Source organism: Aythya fuligula, chromosome 2 (assembly GCF_009819795.1).
Source record: "Aythya fuligula isolate bAytFul2 chromosome 2, bAytFul2.pri, whole genome shotgun sequence".
Classification (NCBI taxonomy): Eukaryota; Metazoa; Chordata; class Aves; order Anseriformes; family Anatidae; genus Aythya; species Aythya fuligula.
The window spans coordinates 82,562,767-82,589,166 of NC_045560.1; the positions used below are offsets into that span (position 1 = coordinate 82,562,767).

General features: G+C 36.3%; 1 protein-coding gene across 1 annotated transcript in view; it reads left to right on the plus strand.

The window, feature by feature from the left end:
• The window catches only part of DNAH5 (dynein axonemal heavy chain 5), a 137,267-nt gene that overhangs the window by 49,180 nt on the left and 61,687 nt on the right, over nt 1-26,400 (plus strand). The window contains exons 23-43 of the mRNA XM_032181098.1: nt 167-368; nt 1,566-1,801; nt 3,863-4,081; nt 4,827-4,889; nt 5,854-6,092; nt 6,852-7,092; nt 7,540-7,739; nt 8,567-8,720; nt 9,346-9,509; nt 10,189-10,345; nt 11,232-11,444; nt 12,222-12,446; nt 13,724-13,896; nt 14,949-15,127; nt 16,031-16,218; nt 16,654-16,848; nt 17,169-17,303; nt 17,989-18,096; nt 22,029-22,182; nt 22,756-22,902; nt 24,681-24,922. Coding sequence (XP_032036989.1) covers nt 167-368; nt 1,566-1,801; nt 3,863-4,081; nt 4,827-4,889; nt 5,854-6,092; nt 6,852-7,092; nt 7,540-7,739; nt 8,567-8,720; nt 9,346-9,509; nt 10,189-10,345; nt 11,232-11,444; nt 12,222-12,446; nt 13,724-13,896; nt 14,949-15,127; nt 16,031-16,218; nt 16,654-16,848; nt 17,169-17,303; nt 17,989-18,096; nt 22,029-22,182; nt 22,756-22,902; nt 24,681-24,922 — 3,834 coding nt within the window. The remainder of the gene's footprint in view (nt 1-166; nt 369-1,565; nt 1,802-3,862; nt 4,082-4,826; nt 4,890-5,853; nt 6,093-6,851; nt 7,093-7,539; nt 7,740-8,566; nt 8,721-9,345; nt 9,510-10,188; nt 10,346-11,231; nt 11,445-12,221; nt 12,447-13,723; nt 13,897-14,948; nt 15,128-16,030; nt 16,219-16,653; nt 16,849-17,168; nt 17,304-17,988; nt 18,097-22,028; nt 22,183-22,755; nt 22,903-24,680; nt 24,923-26,400) is intronic.

Sequence of the window (26,400 nt, forward strand, 5' to 3'; positions counted from 1 at the left end):
CGAACCTGCTTTAGCATAAATTTACCAGCAGCCTTATGTTTTACTGAGATGAGGCAGCCTGCTCCACTACTGAGTACTTAATGTGTTCAAAATAACACAAGATAAGAAATGATGTGTACACTATATTTCGCTGAGAATCTTTCTGTGAACTTCTATTGCATTTCAGGAAGTTCTTACAGCTTTGGAGAGCTTCAGTTGTTACCACCATATATGGCAGAGAGACAAGGAGGAAACCATTGATAAATTCATGATGGAAAACCCATTACTCTCTGAATTTGAATCTCAAATTCTGCATTTCAGAGACTTGGATCTGAAAATCAATTCTGAGCCTGAATACATCTGTGTGGGAGCTATTGCACTGTACACTGGTAAAGTTCGATTTTCCACTTCTCACAGTTTTCCACTTCTCTCCAGAGGCACATACTTTCTGGCTCCTGTAGGAAGGAGAAATGTTTAGTTTAGGCTGAATGAACTATGTTAAAGATGTAAAGCAGAAACATGGAATGGCTGTTTGCTAATTTGGCTGTAAAATGCAAGCAAAAAGTCCCACTAATAAGGGTATCTATGAGGCTTATCTGATGTTTCTTCCCCTGTCTGCATAAGTGAAATTTGAGAAAGCAACATGGTTTGTTTCTTCAGTAGGAAAGAGTATGAAACAAATGTCTTTTATTATATAACAAAACTTGGCTATTGAAACATGATTTAGATGGAGTAAGTCTGATATTTACTAAATTGAAAAGGACATTGTGTGTGAAAGCAAAGCATGGAAAGAAACATTATGTAAAAGGAAGAAACAGAAGTGAAATATGCACAGGAATGAACATGTAGCAGTAACAGGGTTGAAATTATATCCAGCTAAAATTAATGTACTGCTTGTAGTGGTATTGATTTTTGACTTCTCTGTTGAGAACAGTGAGGAACAAATTTAAACTGAATGGCAAAACTTTAAGGAAATGGACTGAATTGCTGCAAAATTGGTCAGGAACTCAGCCAGACTCAAGTTTATCTCTAAGTATTTGCCACTTGGTTCCACTGATGGTATAGACAAAACTCTTTTAACAATTAAATGACTGATGGAGAATTTGGTTTCATTAAATGTCAGATCTAACTTTCTATTTCTTCAGTTTCCATATGAGACTTTTACATTTCCTCCCCCATGTGATTTTTTATTTATTTTTTGAGGGGGAAAGGTGTAGACATAGATGAGAATATTAATGAATTTATTATTGATTTGTAGGAAAGAAATGTGTGTAATGATGTATAAATGAGATGAAAAGAGTGTGCAGTTCAGCCTTATCTTTCCAGTCGGAAAGGTATTTTGAGACAGGAGGAAAATCTTGAATTTCAAGTAACCCTATGGTTTCAAATATGGTTACTATTTCAAGTAACACTTGATGGTGTCAAAATGTTTTTGTCTTTTCTGCATATGCATGTTTGGACTGAAAAAAAAACAACAAACCAACAAACTAGAACTGGGAGTGAAGAGAATACATATTCAAACAAAATTAAAAGTACATCTTAAAATATCTATATCTAAATTTCTATTGTGTGTTCAATGTTTTTAGCTGATTTGAAGCTAGCACTGAGAGCAGAAACCAAAGCCTGGATGACTGTCCTAGGTTATCATTGTAATAAGAAGTACAGAACAGAGATGGAGACAATCTTCACTTTTATAGAGGAAACTGACAAGAAGTTAAATCGACGCATTGAGGATCTGGATGATATAAGAACAGCCATGTCTGCATTAAAAGAGATCAGAGAACTACAGATTTCCATAGACTCTAAAGTTGGGCCTATTGAGGTAGTTAACAGGAATGTTGCATGTATGGGTAACGTTTCTACAGAGCAATTATTTTCTGGGTTAGAATTTAACAGTGCACTTTGATTTCATATCTATTAAATGTTGGGTGGCAGAGCTATTGTGTTCCTGTAAATGTTTTTTTTTAATACTTCAGTTTTGCAAAATGGACAATTGTCTAGATGTTCAGAAGAATTTTTTTTGTAAGACACATTCATGATTCCCGATTACCCATACTTTTTTTTGTCAGGGTTGTCTTTTTTTTTTTTTTCTTTAATATTGAAACTTAACACAGAATTCATATCTAAAAAATATCAACAGATCTATTTTTCTATTTTGAAAATGCCAAGTGTATTTGCTGTCAGACAATTATCTCACACCTGTGTTTTCTCACCTAGTTTGAGCTGAGCTGAGGTAATTTATGAAATGCAGTATGTGCAAATAATGGAAATCAGGCCAGAGCCCTTCTGTATTTCACAGAATAAATCTAAGAAGGAACAAAACACTCAGCCTTAGAAGCTGTGAGGGTCACCCTAGTTATGTGAAGGAGCAAACTAGTACTAGTAGTTTATGGTGAAAAGCAAAGCACATCCAAAGCTGGAAACATCTGTGATATTTTTATAGGTACTGAAGTCTCTTAGGAGCTGACATTTTAGAAGTTTGTAATAAGACCTGGCTTGGTTTGCTATATGATGTGAAGCCTAGGCATGAACCTTGGTAGCCAAACATTCCTAAAATTCCGATTATAAAAGCAGGAGCTGGAGTCCATAGGCACAAGGAGTCATGCTTCAGATTTTTGAAACAGGTTGATGGATTTCCCTCACAGTAAGGTGGCACACAGATAGTTATGTTTTCATTTTGATAATTTGTTAGCAAGGTGATCAAACCGGAAAATGGAAATGGAAATAATTCTACTATCTGAAAAAAAATGACAGATTAAACTGTTAGGCCACAAAAATTCATTGCTACTTTACCCTATGCTAGTTAACAGTAAGTGAATTTCACCTACTATTTAGGTCGAAATACAGTAAGTTAATTTTATTTGTGTTTTTTGTGAGTCTTGGCTAAGGATTTTAGAACATGGAGCGTTAACAACACATGGTTGGTACAAATGCAGAACATTGTTCCTGGAAAACAAAGGACTATTAAGTAGATTTATAGTCATAAGAAGTCATAACAGAGAGAGACTTTTTACCAGGGCCTGTAGTAAACTTGTTGAGGCAAAAGGTGTTTTAGAGTAGGAACTGCCCCAGGACAAGGCAAAAGGTTTTAAACTGAAAGACCGTACATTTAGAGTGGATATAAGGAAAAAAAAATCATACTGAGGGCAGTGAGGCCTCAAGATGAAACAAGTTGTCTGGAGGAGTCATGGATGCCACATCATTTGAAGTGTTCAAGGTTGGATTGGACAGGGCTTTGAGCAACTTGATCTACTGAAAGTTGTCCTTACCTGTGGCACAGAATTTGGAAGTTGTTAATCTTTAAGGGCCCCCCCAGACTGTTCTGTGATTCTATTGTAGAAGAATAGTTTTAACTTTTGAAATAGCTGCTATATATTAGTTGTAAGTTTTGAAATGGTTTCTTAACACTTTGTTGTTGAAGATGTGAAGTGGGGCTTCAGTGTCTGTATTGAACAGATGTTTGTTTGCTTTGCTAACTTGAAGTCCTCTGGTTACTTATTCTCTTTTGGCTCACCTCTCATAATCTGGATCTGAATAATATTCTTATTAAAACGAAACTAAAACATGCAGCCTTTAGGAGTACTTTAACCAGAAATAGTTTTTAGGGATGCAGATGGCAATAGAGCAAATAATCTGTCAGAAAGCAGAATGCTATGTTAAAAGTTAGGAGTAAAGGAGAGCAAGCTATTTTTTCTTTTGATATTTCTTCCAGTTTGGCATTGGCTTGCCGGATTGTGCCAACTGCTATGTAAAAAGAACAAATTTTCTGTTATTTCTAGCAAATCATTCTCATTCTTAAACATTTACAATTTTAATATACGTATATTTCTAAAATTAACATCTCTTAACATCTTTTGTTTATCTTGATCCAACCTTCTGACAGGAATCCTATGCTATGTTAAACAAATATGATCTACTTGTGGCCAAGGAAGAGTCAGAGAAGGTGGATACTTTGCACTACACTTGGGAAAAGTTGCTACTCCGAGCAAATGAAGTGCAGAATGAGCTCATCGCTTTGCAGCCAAAGTTCAGAGGAGAACTTATTAGCACTGTGAAGATTTTTACTGAAGACTGTGCTCAGTTCTATTCAGATTATGATCAGGTAAGAGCTTGTGTTATGTTGTGTTAGAGGAGTTTTTGAGGAGCTGTGGAAGCATGGAAAGATTGTGGAGTTGACTAAATAGTGGAATGTTTCTCTGCTATCTGAAGACTATATTTATTCTTGTTAATATGATATTTGAGTTTCAATGCAGGACAGACTTTCGTTCTTTCCTTGTGTGTGACTGAATTTAAATCTGGTAACCAGCTCTTAAAGAAAGTCTGGAGACACACAGAATTCATGATACAGAGCATGTGCAAACGTGAAGGCTGAGGTTAAAGAGGAATTATGTTAGAATATAAGAAGAGTTTTATGATCTTTAATGTAAGCAGAAATGACTTCAGCTCATATATTTCTTCTCAGTAGAATATGAGACAAGCTGAACTAGCGTTTTAACTAATGCTTATTTTTCATTGATAAAGGTGCAACTCTTGCCTACCTTTTCCAATATTAACAAAACTTCTGTCTTAAAAAGAAAATGACTTGTCTTTGTTCTTTTTTGAAAGTAATTTTTTGTTTTAGTACGTAATTTTGTAGTCTCTCAGTGCAATTGCAACCGGATGTATGTAAGGATGGAATCTTGCAACCACAAAAATGTTTGCATTTCTAATCTTTTTTTTTTTAAATGCTGGTGCTGGTTAGAAATAATTTGTGGTTATTTGTGTCCTCTGAACCCACTTACTCTAAACTCTTTTTTTTTCTCATTTTTTCTCTATTATTTTTTTTTTTTTTTTTTTTTTTTTTTCAGAATGGGCCAATGGTGGTTGGCTTAGAGCCTCATGAAGCCAGTGACAGGCTTACTATGTTTCAGGTACTATTCATTCTAAAATATTTCTCAATGCTTCTTGCAAATAAACTAGCAACTGAAGGCTCTGAGAATAAATCCAGGGTAGTTGAACTTATTTTCATTGACTTTCATTTTATTTTAACTTAATGATGAAATAGATGGTATTTTTTTCAACATCTTCAAGGAATGTTGATTAAAATGATAATTTTAGGAGCTTCATAAGAGCGGCTGCATAGGTAATGAGTAATAATAACTAGATTCACATGTCTGGATCAGAGCCTACTCTCAAGTTGAGTGTACTTGGCAATAGGCTGTTCTTATGTTCATTGAAGTGTCTTTTGCATGACTGCAATTTTGCCCAATTCTTTCTGTTCTCCTTTTCTCACTTAAAAAAAAAAAAAAAAGTTTTAAAAGTTTCCATACAAACTGACTATTTCTACTGTTGAAATGTTTCTTTGTGCAGTGGTTAATTTCTTCTCCTGTAATGATGCCTTCTAATTGTTTTCCTTTTCCCATTGTGTTATTTGTTTGGTTTTCTTATATGTTTCCTCAGTTACATAAGAGCTGTCAAGTAAATTTTGTTGTTCTTTCTGCTGCTTAAGCAGTAATAATCCTTACTTCGACCCTTCATTAAGAGAATTGCACAGCTTACTTGGGGAGTTAAAATTTGCAGTATCCACCTTTCTTTGCTTTCCACATCATGCTCAACCTCTTTCAAATGCGAGCGTACCATATACTGTTTGTTCTGTCTCTGCGCTACATGGAATAAATGACCTCCCTGTCAACTTGTAGAGATGTGTCTCCAAATTCCAAACTCCTAAAAAGTTTTTTCACATGAAAATTTCAACCAAAACCTGTTGACAGTAAGTTGTTAGTATCTCCTGTACATCCTTCTAGTATTTACTAGATTTTAACCACTAATGCAGCTCTAAGCATAATGCCAGCTGTATTTAAATGTATTACATCTAATTGCTTGCTTTCTCTCTAGAATCGATTTGATAATCTCTTTCGGAAATATATTGCTTATACTGGTGGGGAAGATCTTTTTGGTTTGCCTGTTACACAATATCCTCAGCTACTTGAAATAAAGAAGGAACTGACTCTGTTACAGAAACTCTATAATCTATATAACAACGTCCTTGACACAGTTAGTGGCTACTATGATATTCTTTGGTCAGAATTAGACACTGGAAAAATTAATAGTGAACTTCTGGAGTTTCAGAACAGGTGAGAAACTGTTTCTGTGAAAAGACGGCTAAAATACTTGTGTTACATCTTAAATATTATAATTGGTTAGTATCATTAATTTTAATTGGAAAAATATGACCATTACCAATTCATAATTTAAGGGAGGCAGTTTAGACTCTAAACGTTGAGGATTATTGCTCCTTAGAGAGTTTGGGTAGCTCTTCCTTCCCTCCTTCCTTCCTAACATACATTAAAATTGCTATTTATTTTCTTCGTGATTGAAATTTAACTTGTTTGTTTTAATGTTATTTGTCATGAGAGAGATTCGCCCTATATATCGAAGGCGGGTTAGTGAATTGCTGAATATTTTTGCTACAAAATGGGATGTATTGCCTGTATAGAATATGAACTTTCAATGAAACTAGGAATCAAATGATTTAAAGAATTAAATCTGCCTGTTCTGAGGAACAGTGGTTTTGCTAGAGAATAGAGCAGTTCATCTCATAAGCCTCACCAAAAGATGAAATCAAGAATAAAGTGATTCAATTGTCTTTGAAGGTCACTTGGACAAAGTCTATTGGAATTATGCAGCTACACTTTTTAGGGTGAGCCTGTAGGTGTCCACCTACCAGTCAGTGAAATTGTCTGGAAATATTTAGTCACATACAGAATCTTCAAAATACAGGGAACCTGACTTTGGAGGGTATGTAGTCTAATGTTAAAACTATATACGGTGGTTAAATGGGTAACGAAAAGAATATCTGAAACTGCGAGAAAACTTGGATTCTTTTTATGTAGATGCCGTAAGCTTCCTCGTGGTGTAAAGCAATGGCAGGCCTTTTTTGACCTAAAGAAGACTATTGAGGACTTCTGTGAATGTTGTCCATTGCTTGAGCATATGACAAATAAAGCAATGATGCCTCGGCACTGGAAGCGGATTACAGATCTCACTGAGCACAGCTTTGATGTGGAAAGTGAAACTTTCAAACTGAGGAATATTATGGAAGCTCCACTACTCAGATATAAAGAGGAAATAGAGGTATTGTGAAATGGATGCGTGAAATTAAGCAATCTGCTCAGGTAATACTCTGAGTAACAGTAGTAAGAAGGAAAACAGTATTTCCAAAGAAAGAACAGAGAAATAGTCTATCACTTCAGTTTTCTGTGTAAAATAATGACGCCTGTATTGTGGTGTGAACTTTATTAAACCATGCCATGTGGCTCAGAAGTTAATTTATGAGGATGCTTTGCAATATTAAAGTTATGAAAATAATCACTGTATTATTCTTGTAGTCTCCACAAACTTGACCATATTGTGGTGTGGTATGTGGGTTATTAACTATGGTGTTTTTATGTCTGTAAATCTTTCCAGTTGATAAATAATTGCTCATCAAACTAAATAGAGTTAAAGGAAATGCCAGTTAGATTTGGATACCAAAGACCTGAACAGGTGATAGCTTGTTTTGACATCTTATTTATTTAAAAGGATATCTGCATAAGTGCTGTGAAGGAGAAAGACATTGAGCAGAAGTTAAAACAAGTGATAGCTGAATGGGACAACAAAACATTTATCTTTGCAAACTTTAAAACCCGTGGGGAACTTCTTTTAAGAGGAGACAGCACATCAGAAACAATTGCTACCATGGAGGACAGCTTGATGATTCTTGGTTCTCTCATGAGTAACAGGTAACAAGAAAAGCACTGTGTATTTGTGTGAGTTATAAATATCAGCAAGAGGCTTTGTTTTATTGAAGAAATTTATCTTTCACAAAGGAGAAGGAAAGTAAACATCTAGATAAAAACTAAAAGCTTGCTTGTCCTTGAGCTGTTCATGGGCTAGTTCTCATTGTCTGTTTTCCTCCATTAAGTTATTTTGAAATAATGTGTTCAGACTTCTGATTAATCAGCTGGACAGTTTCCATGGATGCAAGACAGTGGTGATAAACATAAAAGAGAACACTGCTTGGTTGTGGCAGAGGTCCTACTGGTATTACAGGCACTACTACCCTGCCCTAGTGGTAGACCACTACCTCTTTTGCAGACTTTTGCTGAAGGTACTGAAAATCCAAGTTAAAATGAACTCTGGTTTGTCTGGTTTTACATGTCAAAGCTCCTGGATAAAATAAGTAATACCAAACCTGATCGTCAGGAAGATGTCCAGAAGCAAGTGTTCTGTTGATAAGGACCTGGTCACTATGAGTTTTGCAGCTTTGAAGAGATTACATAGTCCCTTTTTGAAACCACTTTACCTTAGAGTGAAATTTAAATCTTACTCCCATTCACGTCCTGCTTATTCAGATGTGTGCTACATACTATGTGCACAAAGGAGCAAGTTGGAGCTGATTTCTTTTTAGCCCCAAACTAACTGAATTGAGTCAGGTATGGGATAGTATACTTTAACTTGACAAACATGCAAGTAGCAAAATTATTCCTCTTCATGTTAGAAGACTGAGCTGGCTTTCAGGAGACTTTTTTCCTGCCTGAAGTAAAGCAAGTATCTTTTTTAATTTTAGATACAACACACCATTCAAGACACAGATTCAAAAATGGGTGCAGTATCTTTCCAACACAACAGATATCATTGAGAACTGGATGACTGTGCAGAACTTGTGGATTTACTTAGAAGCTGTGTTCGTTGGCGGTGACATAGCAAAGCAGCTTCCAAAGGTTTTCAGACCTGCCTTTTTTCAGTTTGGTTTTCTAAATTTTAAGAAAAAAAATTAGTTGTGATGTAACTGGTGCAGTAACATAAGCTTCATTGTTTTGGTGCTTAACAAAATTAGACTTGCTAAGACATATTTATCTAGTTATCATTTTATTTCTAGATTGTTAAATTATTAACCCATATTTGTGTGTTTTGCCTAGTGGTAGCCAAGCCTAGTGAGGCTAGCCTTGTAGTACTTACCCGTACCCCAGCAGCATCTGCAGGTTTGCTAGGAATACTTGTCTTAAATTTTTCTATATTGCTTTTGGAATTAGAACTAATTCAATTTTTAGAAAAACTCTTCAAATTGGATCATGCAATTCAAGCATAAGGAGTTTTCTCTGTTTTACTCTAAGAATGATTTGAAGAAAATGTTGATAGCAGGCTTGGCAGTGAAGTATAAAATAAGCTGTATTACATGAGCAGAAAGATTTGTGTTTTTCTAAACTGAAAAATCTTTGGGGTTGGACTCTGGGAATTACTTGTGAGAAGATTACTGGTGCCAATTCTGCTAGCAAGTTCCTTTTGCCTCTTCTCTCTTCCTTCCCCCATCCCTTCCTCTCCATGTTTACCCCTATGTTTTGACAGGAAGCAAAGCGTTTCTCTAACATTGATAAATCCTGGGTGAGGATCATGACCCGAGCTCATGAAACACCTAATGTTGTTCAGTGCTGTGTTGGAGATGAAATCATGGGACAGCTACTACCACATTTACTAGAACAGCTTGAAATCTGTCAGAAATCACTCACAGGGTAAGATTACCACAAGACCAGTCTTGAGCAGATGGTCGTGAATTGCTTAACTAGCTATAAAGGAAGTACTGTCCCATGGACTTTGCAAAGATTGTGTGTTTATTTCACTATGAATTCAGTTGAACTGAGCAAACAAGGTATCAGGATGGTGCAACACCTCCAGAGAAATTGCTAGTACCAAACTAGTAAGTACTTGATTTGTGACTAAGCTGTCACTATCTCTGCTGATACTGAAGCTGTTTCTGCCTATTTTCAATACAGCAGGGTGTCTAGGTTTCTTTTTTCTAAGTTTCTTCTTCTGAAAAGAAGGATTCTTTTCAGATCCTTCACATGTGTGGGGGAAATTCAGCATGAGGTACCTAAGTAGGAAGTTACTGGCCTAATAAAAGAACACTTCACTTTAATTTAATTTTAGTAGTATTTACATCATAGCTAACAATAAAAGCTTTCAATTAAATGATTTTTGATACTAAAAGTGTAATCTTAAAGCAGGTGCTTTACATGAAGTTACAATGAATAAGAATTATTGGAGTTACCAATGACATAAATTGCATTTTTTGCTATTTTTTTTTTCTCACAATGGCATTGTGTGAAATATCACCTTTTAAGAGGAAAGGATGTATAAAGTAACCTAACTCACTTTCTGTCTACTTCCTCCCCAAAATATTTATAAATACAGATACCTGGAAAAAAAACGCCTCCTATTTCCACGATTCTTCTTTGTGTCAGATCCTGCCCTCTTAGAAATTCTTGGCCAGGCATCAGACTCTCACACTATACAGGCACATCTGCTGAATGTCTTTGACAATATTAAAACTGTCAAGTTCCATGAAAAGGTATGTGCTGCCCAAATCTCAGAGTTATATTCTATCCAAATTGTTAAACAGTGTGTGATACCAGTTAAATAGCAAGCTACCTGGGTGTATAGGGCGTTTGACTGTTTTACCAAGCTCATCACTTACTATGATGCTGCATAGGCTCTCCTGGTATAAGGTTTAGTTTCATATCTTCATTTGTTTAATAGGAAAACTTTATATAGAATAGCAAAACAAACCAAACATTTTCACCAGTGCTTAGGTTTCAGAAAAAACACACCTAGGTACTGAACTGTCTTCTGTGGCTTAATATAGGCTAGCTTCCTCTCAGATGAACTTCAGATTCTTTTTGAGCATATTCATATGTTTAGATTGCTTGGAAACATGCTATTTGAAGAACAACTTTATTACACCCTTTATGGAAAAAATATATCATGACACAGATATTTTTTTTCCTCTGTATGTATGCATGTCCTTAGACTTTTGCTGCTTCCACATGCATGAAATTCCTTTCAATGACCATGTATTTTAACTTCTGTGTTTCCATTATTTTTTAATTTAAGATGGCAACTTATGTTAGGATATTAATGCACCACTAATGAGGGAAAGATTCCTTTACTGTAACTGGAAAGTGTATGCTGTCATTGAAATTTTACAAAAAAGTAAAATTCAAGAGTTGGTAGTGAATTGGGGTTTGCCATCATGTTCAGGTGGCAATGTTTTGTTTATAGCCTTTCTTTATACTTAAAGCAATGATTTTATTGTTTTCATATTTGCTTAAAAGATTGGTAAAACTTTTATTTACCTTAGTAAATTTAATGAAATGCTAGCAGGAAAATCAGGCAGCTATGATAAAATTGATGATAAATCTGTAAATCACAAATTATTCTTGCCTTGCTTTTATTAGGTATATGATCGTATATTGTCAATTAGCTCACGAGAGGGTGAGACTATTGAGCTGAGCAGACCTGTAATGGCTGAAGGTAATGTGGAAGTTTGGCTGAATTCTTTGTTGAAGGAATCCCAGCTGTCACTGCATAATGTCATTCGCCAGGCAGCTATGCATATCCAGGAAACTGGTTTCCAGCTGACTGAATTTCTTTCTACTTACCCAGCCCAGGTAAAATCTTTGTTAAATTAATGAAAAATTGCTCACAGATAGGTTAGCACATTGGAGGGATTTTCTTGTCTCTGCAATTAAGATTGCAACCAGTAATACAAATGCAAAACTGACATTTAAATTTATCTTAATCACTCCAGTCTTTTAAATTCCAATTTACATCTCTGAAACCAAAAAATCAAAACTTACCCTGAAGCTCTTGTTCAAAAAGATGCTGAATACAATAAATTAACACAATAGAGTTAACACTATTTCTTTACACACTTAATACCTAAGTACTGAAGGAAAAGTAGTAAAATTTTATGTTTGTTTATGCATTCAGGAAAACACTGTATGTTGCCAAAGGCTCAAAGCTGTGAGTGACACTGGGGGAAAATTATTTTCTCTGTATGAGCTTCTTCACTTGTGATCAGGAATGTTCTTGGAAATGGAATAAAAAGTTCATGAATTACTGAAGGAATATACTAAATTGAAGCATTAATTATTCTGTTAACTGATTTGTTATTAATTATATCTTATGTAAATTATAATGAATGGTTGTGTCAGCTGTGCATCATAGGTGCTATCTCTGAGACCTAAATGCGGACTTTACTAGATGCTTATGAATGGAGTTAGGACACAATAAATGCATGGGTTGAATGACCTCTATATGGAAGCATGAAAAAATAATTTCATACAAGTAGGCAGAATCATTTATTTATGTTTTTTGTTTCTGTGAATGTACATTTAAGGTGAAATAGAAAAGATGATGAAGCATACTCTTTCATGTTTCATAAGGTTGGGTTGTTGGGGATCCAAATGATTTGGACACGAGACTCAGAAGATGCTTTGACTAATGCCAGGTATGATAAAAAAATTATGCGAAAGACAAATCAGTTTTTCCTGGATCTTCTAAACAAGCTGATAGATATGACAACAAAAGACCTTAACCCAGTCGAGCGAATTAAATATGAGACATTAATCACTGTGCACGTGCATCAGAGGGACATCTTTGATGGTCTGGTAAGTATTGAAAAAATTATTGAGATATGAAGCAGCAGTCATGTGAAAGAAGACAGTGTAGCTATGATGTATGAATGTCTGCATCTTAAGCCCAACAATTAACTTCAGGATTGTAATGACTGCGTGGCTTGGAATATTACAGAAATGCAGGTGTTGCTTCAATATGAGTCATAGCTTCTCTTTAAGTAATTGGGTTGTTGTTGGCTTCCCCCTCTCCCCTGCAGCCATAGAAGAATCTTATAGTGCTTTGTGTTCGCCCATTTAAATCAGATGTGTCTGTTGTGTGATCAGTTAGGGACTTCTTTTTCCTCATCTGCTATGTGGCAAGTAATCATCCTTTCTATAGACTACTTTGGGAGTCTTGAGGAATAAATAGAATGATTATACATGTATAGTGTTACAGTACAGGAGCAAGCCTGATGTTTCTTGAAGCTGCCATCATCACTGTTCTAGTTTCAGTAGCATACCTAATTATTACTTAGAGATTTTTTTATTCACTTCACACCTTCTTATGCAGCCACAGGATACTGAAATTAGGAAAGTGAAAGCATTTACTCCTTAAACAATTGAAGTTAAAAGCTAGCATGCCTTTTACCTTCAGGAATCTCTGGACTTAACTCTAATTATGCTGTCTGGGCTGAGTTTTAACCCATCGCGGATAGGCAGGCACCAGTGTAGGTGCTGTTGTTTCACTTAAAATCCTAGCAATCCTGTGTGAAGTAACACTTCTAGATACAATTAAATTGGGCCTCTTTTTTGATAGGTGTTTTAATATTCGGTTGGTCAACTTTGAATTCTCCCAGCTCTGTTGTATTTCTTAACACGATACTTTATTAAAAACAAACAAACAAAAAATCACGAGCTTTGTGATAAAATGTAAATCAGGAAAAAAAGGTACTTCAAGACAGTGTCATGGTGTGCAGATATTAGTTACATTTCTTCTGTTCAGATATGAAAATAAAATGATAGAGTTGAATAGTAGAAATAGGAATTTTAATGTTAACTTAATGACTTTTGTGTAAGGCTATGGACTGTACATTTGTACTTAGAATTTCCTTTCCCTTAGTGTGGTTCCAGGGACAGCAGCAACACTTAAGGATTTTTCTGTGGTAGAAATCAAAGTAAGGTCTCCACTATTCTTGTGCTACTAGCTTACACAGTGTCTTTCATTGTGTTTGCAGTGCTGCCTTTACAGTACCACTTAGATGAGTTAATATAAATGCAGAAATAAATGTTAACCATGAATGCCACACTCTCTCTTTTTCCTCTTTTCTTAGTGTTGCAAGCATATCAAGAGCCCTACAGACTTCGAGTGGCTGAAACAGTGTAGATTTTATTTTAATGAAGACTCTGATAAAATGATGATTAATATCACCGATGTGGGTTTCACATACCAGAATGAATTCTTGGGCTGTACTGACAGGCTTGTCATAACTCCTCTTACAGACAGGTGACAAAGACTGATTTTATTTGTTTATTCTTTCACTCCACATCTAGGCATTTACAAGAGCAATTTAGTCATTCTTATTATATGCAAAATAGATCTCTGCAGAGTTTGTCCTTCCCAGTCTTTATCAAAGTCAATAAATTTACATGAAATATGTTAATATTTTTGTTTCTGTTCCATACAATATGGACTACCTTCCAACCAGCTTTATTTCTGCCACATGCTTTTGTGTTCATTATGTATATAAAGCATGGGATTATGATCCATGTGCTAATACGATGCTAATATACTCAAGGATCAGGTACATCCAACAGGTAACAGTATGCAGAGAGAGAGGACAAAATACATGTTTACAGGCAAGTAATGGTAACAGCTAAGGAAGAATAAACAGGACAATCAATTTTATTCAGTTGCAATAAACTGGTAGGCCTACCTACCTAACTTTAATAACACACAAAAAGATTTATAAACAAAATGACTAAATAAGTGACAAAATAAGGGATATGAAATAAATAGATTTTTTAAACTATTTCATACAGAAAATTCTGCAACTTCTCTTTAGATACCATTGACAGATGGTGTTCTACAGCATCACACACCAATCTCATTTATGAAAATGAGATACACTAATCAAGTTTTAAAGGTGGATAAAATGTCAAAGACATCTGTCCTTTATTCTTGTACTCCACAGTATGATGTAGTTCAGAGCTACTTTAGATAAAGCAATTTAGGAACTAAGCTAACCAAACTGGTTAGGCAGAGTAGCTGTAACTTTTTTCTTCCCTTGTGATCTTTCAGGTTGCTGGTTATTGAAGATTTTCTGTTCTTCTGCTTTTTATGTATGAAGACTAACCATAGTATTACTCGCATGAGAGGCTGAGTGAAGGGTTTTTCTTCTGGCTGATTTAAATTGTAATTAGAGGCATGTCATTTCAGTACTTTTCTTGTCTTCTTAAATATGTTCTTCATGTGACACACTTGAGTAAGAGCCTCTGGCACAACATAGAAAACTGTGTACTTTGCCTGTTAAGTAATGATAGCTTGTTGTCTTTTAGATGTTATATCACTTTGGCTCAAGCTTTAGGCATGAATATGGGTGGAGCGCCTGTGGGACCTGCAGGAACTGGAAAAACTGAAACCATCAAAGATATGGGACGGTGTCTTGGTAAATATGTAGTGGTCTTCAACTGTTCAGACCAGATGGATTTCCGAGGACTTGGGAGGATATTCAAAGGTAAGATGTGGACTATATGAAGGTTACAAATGCTTAGAGAACAACTTTGTAAGTCAAGATTAACACATAATCAGCAGCTGGTTCTCTGTCTTTTAACAAACACAAGTAATTAATATCTTGATATGAATGTAAAATACCATTGCAACACTCTCTCCAAGAAATAGATGTGTCTAAAAAGATTAGACAGTTTATGAAAGGGCATATAAATACCCTTAAAATAATCAAGGGGGACTGCCAATGTATGCATGTGTGAAATTTATTACTGGACTGGTGGAATGTGTTGGATTCAGATTTTAGTATTTTGTCATTACAAATGTCAAAGTTCTTACCAGTTGAAAGAAATACATGAATAGCAGTAGATACATTTAAAACAATTGGCGCAGCTCACTGAAGGTAAATACAAACATTATTTTAATCATCAGAAATTGATACCAACTGTAGTGATGATGATTCCCACCCCCTCCCCCAAATAGCTGTGGAAGAATGGAATTCTGGCACCGAGCGGCCTCTAGCTCCTTTTCAAGTGAAATTGTCTTTACTGTTCATTTTATTATGTGAAATAAGCTACTGACATTACATCATATTTTCATAGACTTATTGCAGGGATTTTCTTGGAGATAGGGAGGAACAGAAAAAATGTTGAAGATACTGATAAAAGGAGCAGAAATCTAATGTTGTTGTTTCAGAGAACATTGAAAAGCTTGAGGACTGTAGAAACTTTGTACCTTCTTACCTTAAAAAGAATCAAACTTTTCTGCTTGTTCCTTACTAAGCCCTCCAAAAGACTTTTTTTTTTTTTTCCTAAGGCAGATGAATCAGTTTTTTTTTGTGTGTCTTATGAATTATACCAAAAAAGGATTAACAACATAATCGTCAGATGTTTAGTTGCTCTTCTCTTTGAAGGTCTTGCTCAGTCTGGCTCCTGGGGTTGCTTTGATGAATTCAATCGTATTGATTTACCAGTACTATCAGTAGCTGCACAGCAAATTGCAATTGTGTTGACATGTAAGAAGGAACATAAAAAAAGCTTTATTTTTACTGATGGAGATAATGTGGAAATGAACCCTGAATTTGGCATCTTTCTTACTATGGTAGGTATTCAGTAGGTTTCTGATATGCCAGTGATGATTGTATGATTATCGCTTCTAACCTGATATGTTAAATGTACTTGCTAACTCTGATGTCGCTCCGTTCTTTGAATTCACTGACAATTTGAGATGTGAGCATTGCTAACAAAGACAGTTTACTGAGTCTTTTTCTTTGACATTAGGTAAAAGTAGCTAGTCAAAACTGGACCTGTAAGACAAATGAAATCTAGATTTGACGTGTTCAGGTGTCATGTCTTTCATACCTCATATATGAGAGGCTAAAATTCCATAAAGATATGGTGATAAATTTAGCTGATAATTCATTTTTAAAATGGGATTTAAAGCCAAGAAGTTACTTTTGTCAAATTAGACTATATGTTCCTTTGCTGATTCTTTGGTTTCTGCACAGTAGTCAACATCAGAACTTCTTCTCTCCAGAACCCAGGATATGCTGGACGGCAAGAACTTCCTGAAAACTTGAAGATCAACTTCCGTTCAGTGGCCATGATGGTTCCTGATCGTCAAATTATAATTCGTGTCAAGTTGGCTAGCTGTGGTTTTATTGCTAATGTTGTATTGGCAAGGAAGTTCTTCACATTGTACAAGCTGTGTGAAGAACAGCTTTCAAAACAGGTGATAGTTTTCATTCGCAGAAAAAAATATCTTAAGGAAAGACTATAAATGGTGACACAAATTATTAGTATTAATTTGTGCATTTACCTATTAAATCAACCCATGAATTTTTTCACTTTTTTCATTTCTGTTCTCTTCCCCATCCTACCATGGGAGTGAATGAATGTCTCTGTGGTTCTCAGGGGGCATTGTGGGTTACACAGATATTAGCAGACATTTGTACCACAAGTACCGCTTCTCATACCTTGAATGATAAGTCTGAATTGTTTCATTCCCATAAACTAGGGATTTTTTTTTCCCAAACTTTGTATATAATTTAGGTGCATTATGATTTTGGCTTGCGGAATATATTGTCAGTGCTACGCACATTGGGAGCGGCAAAAAGAGCAAATCCCACAGATACTGAGTCTACCATAGTCATGCGTGTGCTGAGAGACATGAACCTGTCTAAACTGGTAAGATCTGAGGACACAGTAAATTAATTAAACTATACTTTGGAGCCAACTGTTTCTGGGCTTACAATTTAAATCTGTTCAGGTGATCACAATCAGACTGGATGTGGCCTTTACTCTAATTCTAGCTTGGAAATCTTGCATTCACTGGATGACTTGATTTGTTCAGATTATTTTTTTTTAAAACTTATTTCCACTGCTACCTACAGAAAGAAATGACCAAATAGATCTCTGTGTAATAGCCTCTTTGGAAGTTTTGGCCTAAAGCTTTCTGCTTATTGTATTTAGTCACTCTTTAAAAATGTTATTTATACTAATGAGTACTACCTCAACAGACTTAAATAGTTAACAAAACCTCTTCTGATGTGATACTTCATCTCCTTTATTATCTTTTATACACCTTAGACAAAAAAAAAATCTATCTGTATAAATGGCATTACTAAAATACACTTTTTTAAATTAAACTGGTATCTCAGTGGCTTATTTTCAATAACTTCATTATTGGAGGCATCACACAATCTCCTTCTGCTCTGTCCTGCTAGTGTGTTTAGCACCTAAAGGGTTACCATAGATTGTTCCTTAGGTTTTTAAATATTTCTTTAGCCCACAATAATTAAAGGTTGTCTTTTGAGATGCTAGAATAAATGGAAAAAAAAAGATATTTTTTTTCTCTCCTGCTTTTCCCTAGATTGATGAAGATGAACCCTTATTCCTAAGTCTAATTGAAGATCTGTTTCCAGATATCCACCTTGATAAACTACAGTATCCTGAATTGGAAGCTGCTATTGACAAACAGGTAATGTTTCTCCTGATATGTGCTGTTGTGGCATAACTAGTATGATGAGATGTCTGTAGTAATTACTGGTGCTGAATCTACCCAGCTGGTAAGAGTAAGCTTTTCCATAAATCTTTATCATTGGCATATAAATATTCGTCTTATCATTAAGGATGTCACTGAATTGTTGTGGTGTCCTGTGGTTTTCTTGTGAATCATTTGTGGAGATAGGTCTGAAAAACATATGTATGTACATTTGCCTTATGTGAATCAGGATTTAATAGTTGTATAAAGCCTAATCAACAGAATATGAGCTTGAGGAAAGATTTTGCTAAAATAGCATTTCCTCTATTTCAGTTTCCATTAGATCTTATGGAACATTGTGATAGGGCTGACTTAAGAACATCAGTGGGATTTAGAAAGTTAATGAAGTATGAACACTTAAATGATCAGTTTTATTAAACTTTCCTCCAGAATTTCAATAATTCCTCGAATAATTGTCTAATAGTTAAACATAGAAATAAAAAGCTCAAAAAATCAAGAAAAAGAAGAAAAAACAGCATGAAAAAACACATTTCTGAAGAATTTGAGTAAATGACTTCTCATTTACTTATATTTAATATGATTAGTTATAAATAAATAGGCCTGTTTATGGATTTCTTAGCAAGGAAAGGTTGAATCATCAGCTAATGTCTATAAAACTGTTTTGCTTTCTGTAGTTTATACAGTTGTTTTTAAAAAAGGACTCTTAAATTAAGCTTCCATTAGGAGAAACTATATGAAACCTGAATCTTATGCTTTAAACTGTCATTTCCTAGTAAATTAAAAGGAAGAGGTGATAATAACATGGTCTTCATAGCTCTACTGTTGGTAAACTACGAAACCAGACATAGAAGGTATGGTCTTCCATTTAAAAAAAAAAAAATAAAAGTATTCCATTTAACAGCAAACTGTATTGGGTTTATGTAGCAATTGCATTTGCATGGTAGCAGGTGGGCTGCTGGGGTGGCCTCTGTGAGTAGAGCCCAGCAGCTGCCCCATGTCAGATTAGAGCCAGCTCCAGCTGGCTCCAAAAGGGACCTGCTGCTGGCCAGAGCTGAGACAGGGAGAGATCCCGTTGGGCCTCTGGGAGAGCAGATTGAAGAAACGGAAAACAAACAAACAAGCAAACAAAACAAAAACCACTGCTGTACAGCAACAGCTGGGAGAAAGGAGTGAGAACCAGCCCTGCAGACCCCAAGGTCAGTGCAGGAGAAAGCACACAGCCATGTTGGAGCAGTTCTTGGAGAGCTGCTGCCTGTGGGCAGCCCATACAGGATCACTTTGGGAAGGATGGCATCCTGTGGGAGGGACCCCACGTGGAGGAGGGGCAGAGAGAGACCCTGAAGGAGCAGTGGAGACAAAGTGCCAGGGACTGGCCACAGCGCCCAGTCCCAGTTCATCTGTGCCGCCTGGGGATAGTAGCTATTCAGTAGAGGGTGGATGGGCGGGGGAGGTGTTTTTAGCTTGCTTTTTAGTTTCTCAGTGTTCTAGTCCACTAGTGATAGGCAATAAATTATATTAATTTTCCTATGCTGAGTCTGTTTTGCCCATGATGATAATTGGTGAGTGATCTCCCTGTCCTTATCTCCTTTTTTTTTTTTTTTTTTTTTTTTTTTTTTTTTTTTTTTTGAGGAGTGGGAGTGAGAGAGCAGAGTTGTGGTGGAGTTCAGCTGCATAGCATGGTCCAATGCAATTTAGTGCAGTGACAGCGTTGAAATTTTTGGTAGTTTATTTGGGGCATTTGCTTAATGCTGTGCTTTATTTCGCATTCTACTAAACCTTAGTATCTAGAGAAACCCAAAGTGGTCAGCCAAGTTTTGTTTGTCTTGGATGAGGATCAATGATTTGTTGAATGGAGCTCTTAGTTGTGTTTTCGGAGCTGCAATGATTCAGTACAATGAAAACAGCTAGGTTAGGACAGAGTCAACTTTAAGAGGGCTGTCTTTATTAGGGAAGGGAAGCAGAAGCTGTTGTGAAAAGATCATCGAGAAGAAACTGTCATTACTTGAATGAAAGTGTTTTCCTGTGTTTATATGTTGTGGTGGGTTGACCCTGGCTGGTAGCTATGCCCCCACACAGTCGCTTGCACACTTTCCCCTAGTAGTATGGGGGAGGGATTTGTATGGACAAAAATGAGGAGAAATAAGCTCATGGGATAAAGTCATTTTGTAAGTGAAGAAAAAAAAAAAAGAAGAGTCTCCAAGCAACAGCTACTTCAGAGAAACTTCCCTCCAAGTTTTATTGCTGAGCATGATGCTGTATGGTAACAAATATCCCTTAGCTCTGTTGGGGTCAGCTGTCCCAACTGTTTCCTCTCCCAGCCTCTTGCCCACTCTCTGCCTATGCACTCGCAGGGCATTGTGAGAAATGGAGAAGGCCTTGTTGCAGTGCAAGCGCTGCTCAGTAATAGCCAAAACATTGGTGTGTTTTGGTCATAAATCTAAACCACAGCACCCTATGTTCTGCTATGAAGCAAATTAACTCCATCCCAACCAGATCCAGTATGTGTAACAGCTGTTAACAGAGGTTCTTTTCAGAACATATAAAGTCTGTTTGTGAACATGCTTCTCTTTAATATGAATGATATCTAGTCTACAAGATTATTGCAGAAACCATGTGTATTAGAAATCATTAAGAAAAGATCAGTGCCCATTAGGACTTGATTAGGCTGAAGGAATAACTGAAGTGACCATCTTGTTTTATGTGAAGATGGAAATCAGTTCAGATATATTCTTCGGGTGCATCATTACCTTGTATATGTAATATTATTGGGATAAATATTATTTATTTATTATGTATATTAAATATCCAGTAAATATTACTGGATACATGTGGACTCTGGAAAGAAGTTTAAAAGCTATATTCATTACTTGAAAGGCAGCTTGATTGGTTTGTTGTTAGCTTCAAGAGCTGTTAAGATGTAAATGAGCAGAATTTTGTCATGTTTCCATGAAAATGGTGCAAATGATGTCTTCACACATGATGTGCTTTGCAAACTCCATTGCTTCAGCAGTTGTGTTCTTGATGGTGCTGAAGAGATGGTGGCAGCTTGTACTTAGTGGTTGGTGTTGATAAATTCATCCTGTGCAGCCTTATTTTCTTGGCTTCCTTGCAGAGTGGAGTAAATAAGTTGAGCTGTCATGAGTGATACAGCAGGTATTAGTGCTAGCCTAAGCACTGGCAGTTTTAAAGTTTTCTTTAATATACACAGTGATGTGATTTAATATATGATGAGAAAAGCACTCTGTCTCAAAAATATATATACCCATAAATACACACATGCACATTTATATACTGTGGCAGTCCTCTGGTTTCAGAACTTAGTTGGTTTCGAACAGGAGATTTCATGGGGTCATCATGACAGGAAGGTTAGCCTGAAAGCTTTAGCGAACTTACTGGTATAGAACGATCATATGATATTCAATTTTGAAACAGCATGTATTTTCTCAGAAAGGTAACATGCAGAAGTTACTCCAAGATCTCTCTGCACACTGAAAAATGTTTAACAGAATGATATGCAGAAGAACTTTAGGCTACTGTAGGAATTTAAGGAACTTTATAATAAGAAACATGCCATAATAATAACAATAATAGAATTTTTCTGACTGGTAAGTGAATGACGTTTCATAGCTATGAAAGACATTGCTAGGAAGAGTGTTTCTAAAATTCTTGTCTTTTTCTTAAAATGATACATTAACCCTAAAAAAGAGTTAAAAAAAAATGGTTTATCTTAGCTTATTTTTCTGAATACATATTTGAACACCAAAAAACTCTTCTTTTTCCAAATAGTTTGTTATATACACAAAACCTTTAAAAAGAGTGTAGCCTTCTACTGAAGAAAGATTATTAAAATACCAAAGTATAATGTGCGCTAAAATGGTGGCAATCTGGATTTTTGTTGGTATCTATAGGTGGAGGATGCTGGACTTGTTTGTCATCCTCCTTGGAAACTGAAAGTTATCCAGCTTTTTGAAACTCAGAGGGTAAGACATGGACTGATGACATTAGGGCCTAGTGGTGCAGGAAAAACTACTTGCATTCACACTTTGATGAAAGCCATGACAGGTATGTGAACGTTTATATTATAAATGTTATAAAATTTTGCTTTGTTTCTTCAAAGGTAGCCTCAATTACTTCCCTGTGAGGATAACTTACTGGAAAATCAGTTTCAGTGTATTGTGATACTAAAAATTATCATGGTAACATCTTTTAAAAACTTAAAAATACTTGACATTCAAATTCATATAATATATACATCCTGTTTTCCATATATCAGAAATTTTTATTCTAGAAACATTGAGAAAGAGAAGTACTGCCTGGGTAGGCAGCTGGAAAAAGTGGTTAAAGCATCTTACTTGTTCAACTGAGGTAGTGCTGAAAGCTACCCCTCACCATAAGTAGTTAGGTCTCTTCCTTTTTGAACACAATTCACAAGACAGGGTCTTTATCTGCAGGATAAAATAACTACTACTTCTATCATTTTGTGCTGCTAGAAAATTTTCCAAGTAAGCACACAGTGTCACTATAATGGTGAATGCATATTAAACCATCCACATGGGTGTAATGATGTTGAATTTGTTGAAGTTCTCTGACTTTTGAAATGAAATACCATAACTAACTGATGATCTGCCTGCATAGATTGTGGACAGCCACATCGTGAAATGAGAATGAATCCTAAAGCTATAACTGCACCACAGATGTTTGGACGTCTTGATGTGGCAACCAATGATTGGACAGATGGAATATTTTCAACACTCTGGAGAAAAACATTAAGAGCCAAGAAAGGTATACCAAAGAAAACCCTTCCTCCAAAACAAAACAAGCTGCAGCTCTCTCTAAAGCTGATTTATTTATTTATTTATTTTTGAATATAGCTGTAAGAACTTCTGTTAATTGTATTTAAAAAGTCTCTGGTCTAAAAGCTTTGTGTTGAAACTGTGTTGAGTAGCAAATACTGTTTTGCTTTTCCCTTTCTTTGAAATGAGAGGCTTTTGCATGAAAGAAAGTGAAAAGTCAGAATCTTCTCCTATAGCACTGCTATAATATAAAGTTTTGGTGCTGTCAGGATTTCTACCAGGTCTCAAACTGCGAAGGGTGTGAATCTTCTTAAGTTGTATCATATCTGCCAGCCCTGCACATGCCACAATCATGTGGCCACATGCCATCTGAAATGTTGCTAGATAATTCCATTTAGGCAACTGATTTCTGCCTGACATATACAAAATAATTCAGGCATATTCGTAGTCTGCTATATTATTTAAAGGAGAGGCCTTGGTGGTTTGGTGCTAGACAGATTCTTACTTGTTTTGTCACACTATTAGTATACGACCTTATTATTAGACCATTTAGACTAAAAAGGAAGAAAAAGGTGTAAAGAGAAAATGCAAGCATTTGTTGTTCAATTTAAAAAAATCCATAGTCTTTAAGGATACAGATTCATTAAAATAGAAAAAATAATGTTTGGATTTAATTTTATTGGTTTTGTTTCAAATTTGGAAATGTAGTACCCTGGGGAATGTAGCATTTCATTAATTGTTGGTGCTGTTTTTTCCCTCAGCATGAAATATTAAGTTAGTATACTCACATGACTTTCTCAGTCAGATTCACCATTTGCAGTACTCCTTTAATGACTCTTTATGAAGACCATCTCATGCCTGAGAAGCCTGTAATATAGCTATGAAAAAACTTTAAATATAAAGGTGTTTGGCTAAGAAGTGAGTTTTCTTATCCTGAACCTTCTTGATTCATGCCTAGCAACCCAGCATCTAGACAGTAAAGATTCTCTCTGAAGGCAGATGAGAGTGGGACTCTGACTACAGAGCTATCTGGCAATGCACAGCAGGGCTGGCATCCTAAGGGACGGGGAGCTGAAAGCCAAGGGGACTGCCAGGGCAAGGGCCTTGCCAGCTGGGGCTGGTTGCCCAGTAGTTAGGTGAGGTGAGCAGCACAGACCTAGACCCTCCCGGGAAACACAAGCATGCATTAAGATACATTTGCAGTACTAAGTGGAAAGAGCTGGAACAGCTCCCAAAGGAGCTGGATCAAGTTTATAAACTGGGGAATCAAAACCAATAATCTTTTCTTAATGGTCCTTTTTTATATATGAAAGTGAGCATGCTATTTGAGAAAGTGTTTTTTCAAGTGTTCCTTTCAGTTAATCTCACTACATTTACACTAGCGTATTGGAAACAGATGAATGGTGGTTTTAAATAGTTCTGCAGTTTCTATCTTTATGTTGCTTTATGTAAGTTGAAATAAACCTAATTTATTATTGAATTGAAGACTGGAATCATAAAACTGGTTCAGACTATTACAAACTGATGACTTATGCTTATGACACTTTATATACTGAGTAACGGATAATTATTATGATAAGGTGACAAACTGAAGTACTTAATTGAAAGTGAGTAATGGAAATGGTAATTGTATTTAAAGCTGAGATTGTAGCTGTGTGCATGAATTCAGAATTAATTGAAAATATGTTTGAAGAGAGAAGAAACTGGTCCATGAAAGAAACTAAAACTTCTTTCATAGGCATTTTTGCCTTCTATTTTGGACTGTAGGTGACCACATCTGGATAGTTCTTGATGGTCCAGTCGATGCTATTTGGATTGAGAACCTTAATTCTGTCCTGGATGATAACAGAACTCTAACCCTTGCAAATGGAGATCGTATACCTATGGCACCAAATTGTAAAATAGTCTTTGAGCCTCATAATATTGATAATGCTTCTCCGGCAACAGTTTCAAGGAATGGGATGGTATTCATGAGTTCTTCAGTTCTCAGCTGGAGCCCTATCCTTGAGGTACAGTAGCTAAGTAATTATATTTGTTTATATATTGAAAGTTCTATTGGTTCTATTCAGCACTTTACTATTGCTACTTTAGGACATAATTTTGTGACTCTAGCTATGAAATAGCCTTTAAGCTGTATAAATAAATAGCTGAGTATTTAATATAGCAGAGTTTATGGTAGATTGCACAAAATATGTTTTTTTGGGGGGGAACATAGTAAACATATTACACTTAAAAAAATAGCAACTCTAATATATTTCACATTTGGATAAATCTGTAATTCAAGGTAATTTATGCAATTAAAGAACAGCTCAGCTGTCAAAACACTGACTTAGCAGCTTCTGCTGCAGCTTCAGAACAACGAAGAAAGAGCAAACAGGCTGACTCAGAAATCTAGCAATCCTCAAGAAATCCTCAAATTTCATATCTTTTTAACTCATAAAGCCTCTTATGCTTGTAAGTCTTATTTGCTTGCTTTAACTGGATTCCTTGTCCATAAATTCCTGATTTGTCTGGCAATCAAGGTAGAGTTGATGTGCCTTAGGACATGGTTTCTGGTACTGACTGGATTAGCTGTTCTTAGTGCATGAGTGATTTCAGTAGAGACAGAAATCAAGAGAGAGACAGTATGCACCTGTCCAAAGCCTGAGCAGAAGACAGTGTCTGGAGTAAGTGCAGCCCCCGGGGAGGTGTGTCCTAGGCATGGAACTAGCAGGTGAAAGAGTTGGGGGGAGAAGTGAGAAGACTCATGTGCCTTCAGGGAAGACAAATAGGAGATCAGCAGGGTCTTTGCAGAGATACTGAAGCATCCAGATCCAGAGCCCTTCAATGGAAAGAGAGTCTGTAATAGACTGAATTCATAGGTTTGGTGAACAGAAACTCCCAAGATAAGGAAGCCTGGAAACTTGTGACTGGCAACAGAAGGGAGACTGCTTCTCCACCTGCAGATCTGGCGCAGGAACGGTCTGTTCCCACGTGCCCAAAGACGAGCTGGCGGGGAAGAAGACCGGCCTGGCTCAACAGAGAATTGTGGCTTGATCTTAGGAGGAAAAAGAGGGTTTATAAGCTTTGGAAAAGTGGGCAGGCCACTAAGGAGGACTTTAAAGAAGTAGCGAGGCTGTGCAGGGACAAAATTAGGAAGGCCAAAGCTCATCTGGAGCTCAATCTGGCTACTGCCGTTAAAGATAACAAAAAACGTTTCTATAAATACATCAACACAAAAAGGAGGACTAAGGAGAATCTCCATCCTTTACTGGATGCGGGGGGAAACTTAGTTACAAGAGATGAGGAAAAGGCGGAGGTGCTCAATGCCTTCTTTGCCTCAGTCTTTAGCGGCAATACCGGATGTTCTCTGGATACCCAGTACCCTGAGCTGGTGGAAGGGGATGGGGAGCAGGATGTGGCCCTCACTATCCATGAAGAACTGGTTGGTGACCTGCTACGGCACTTAGATGTGCACAAGTCGATGGGGCCGGATGGGATCCACCCA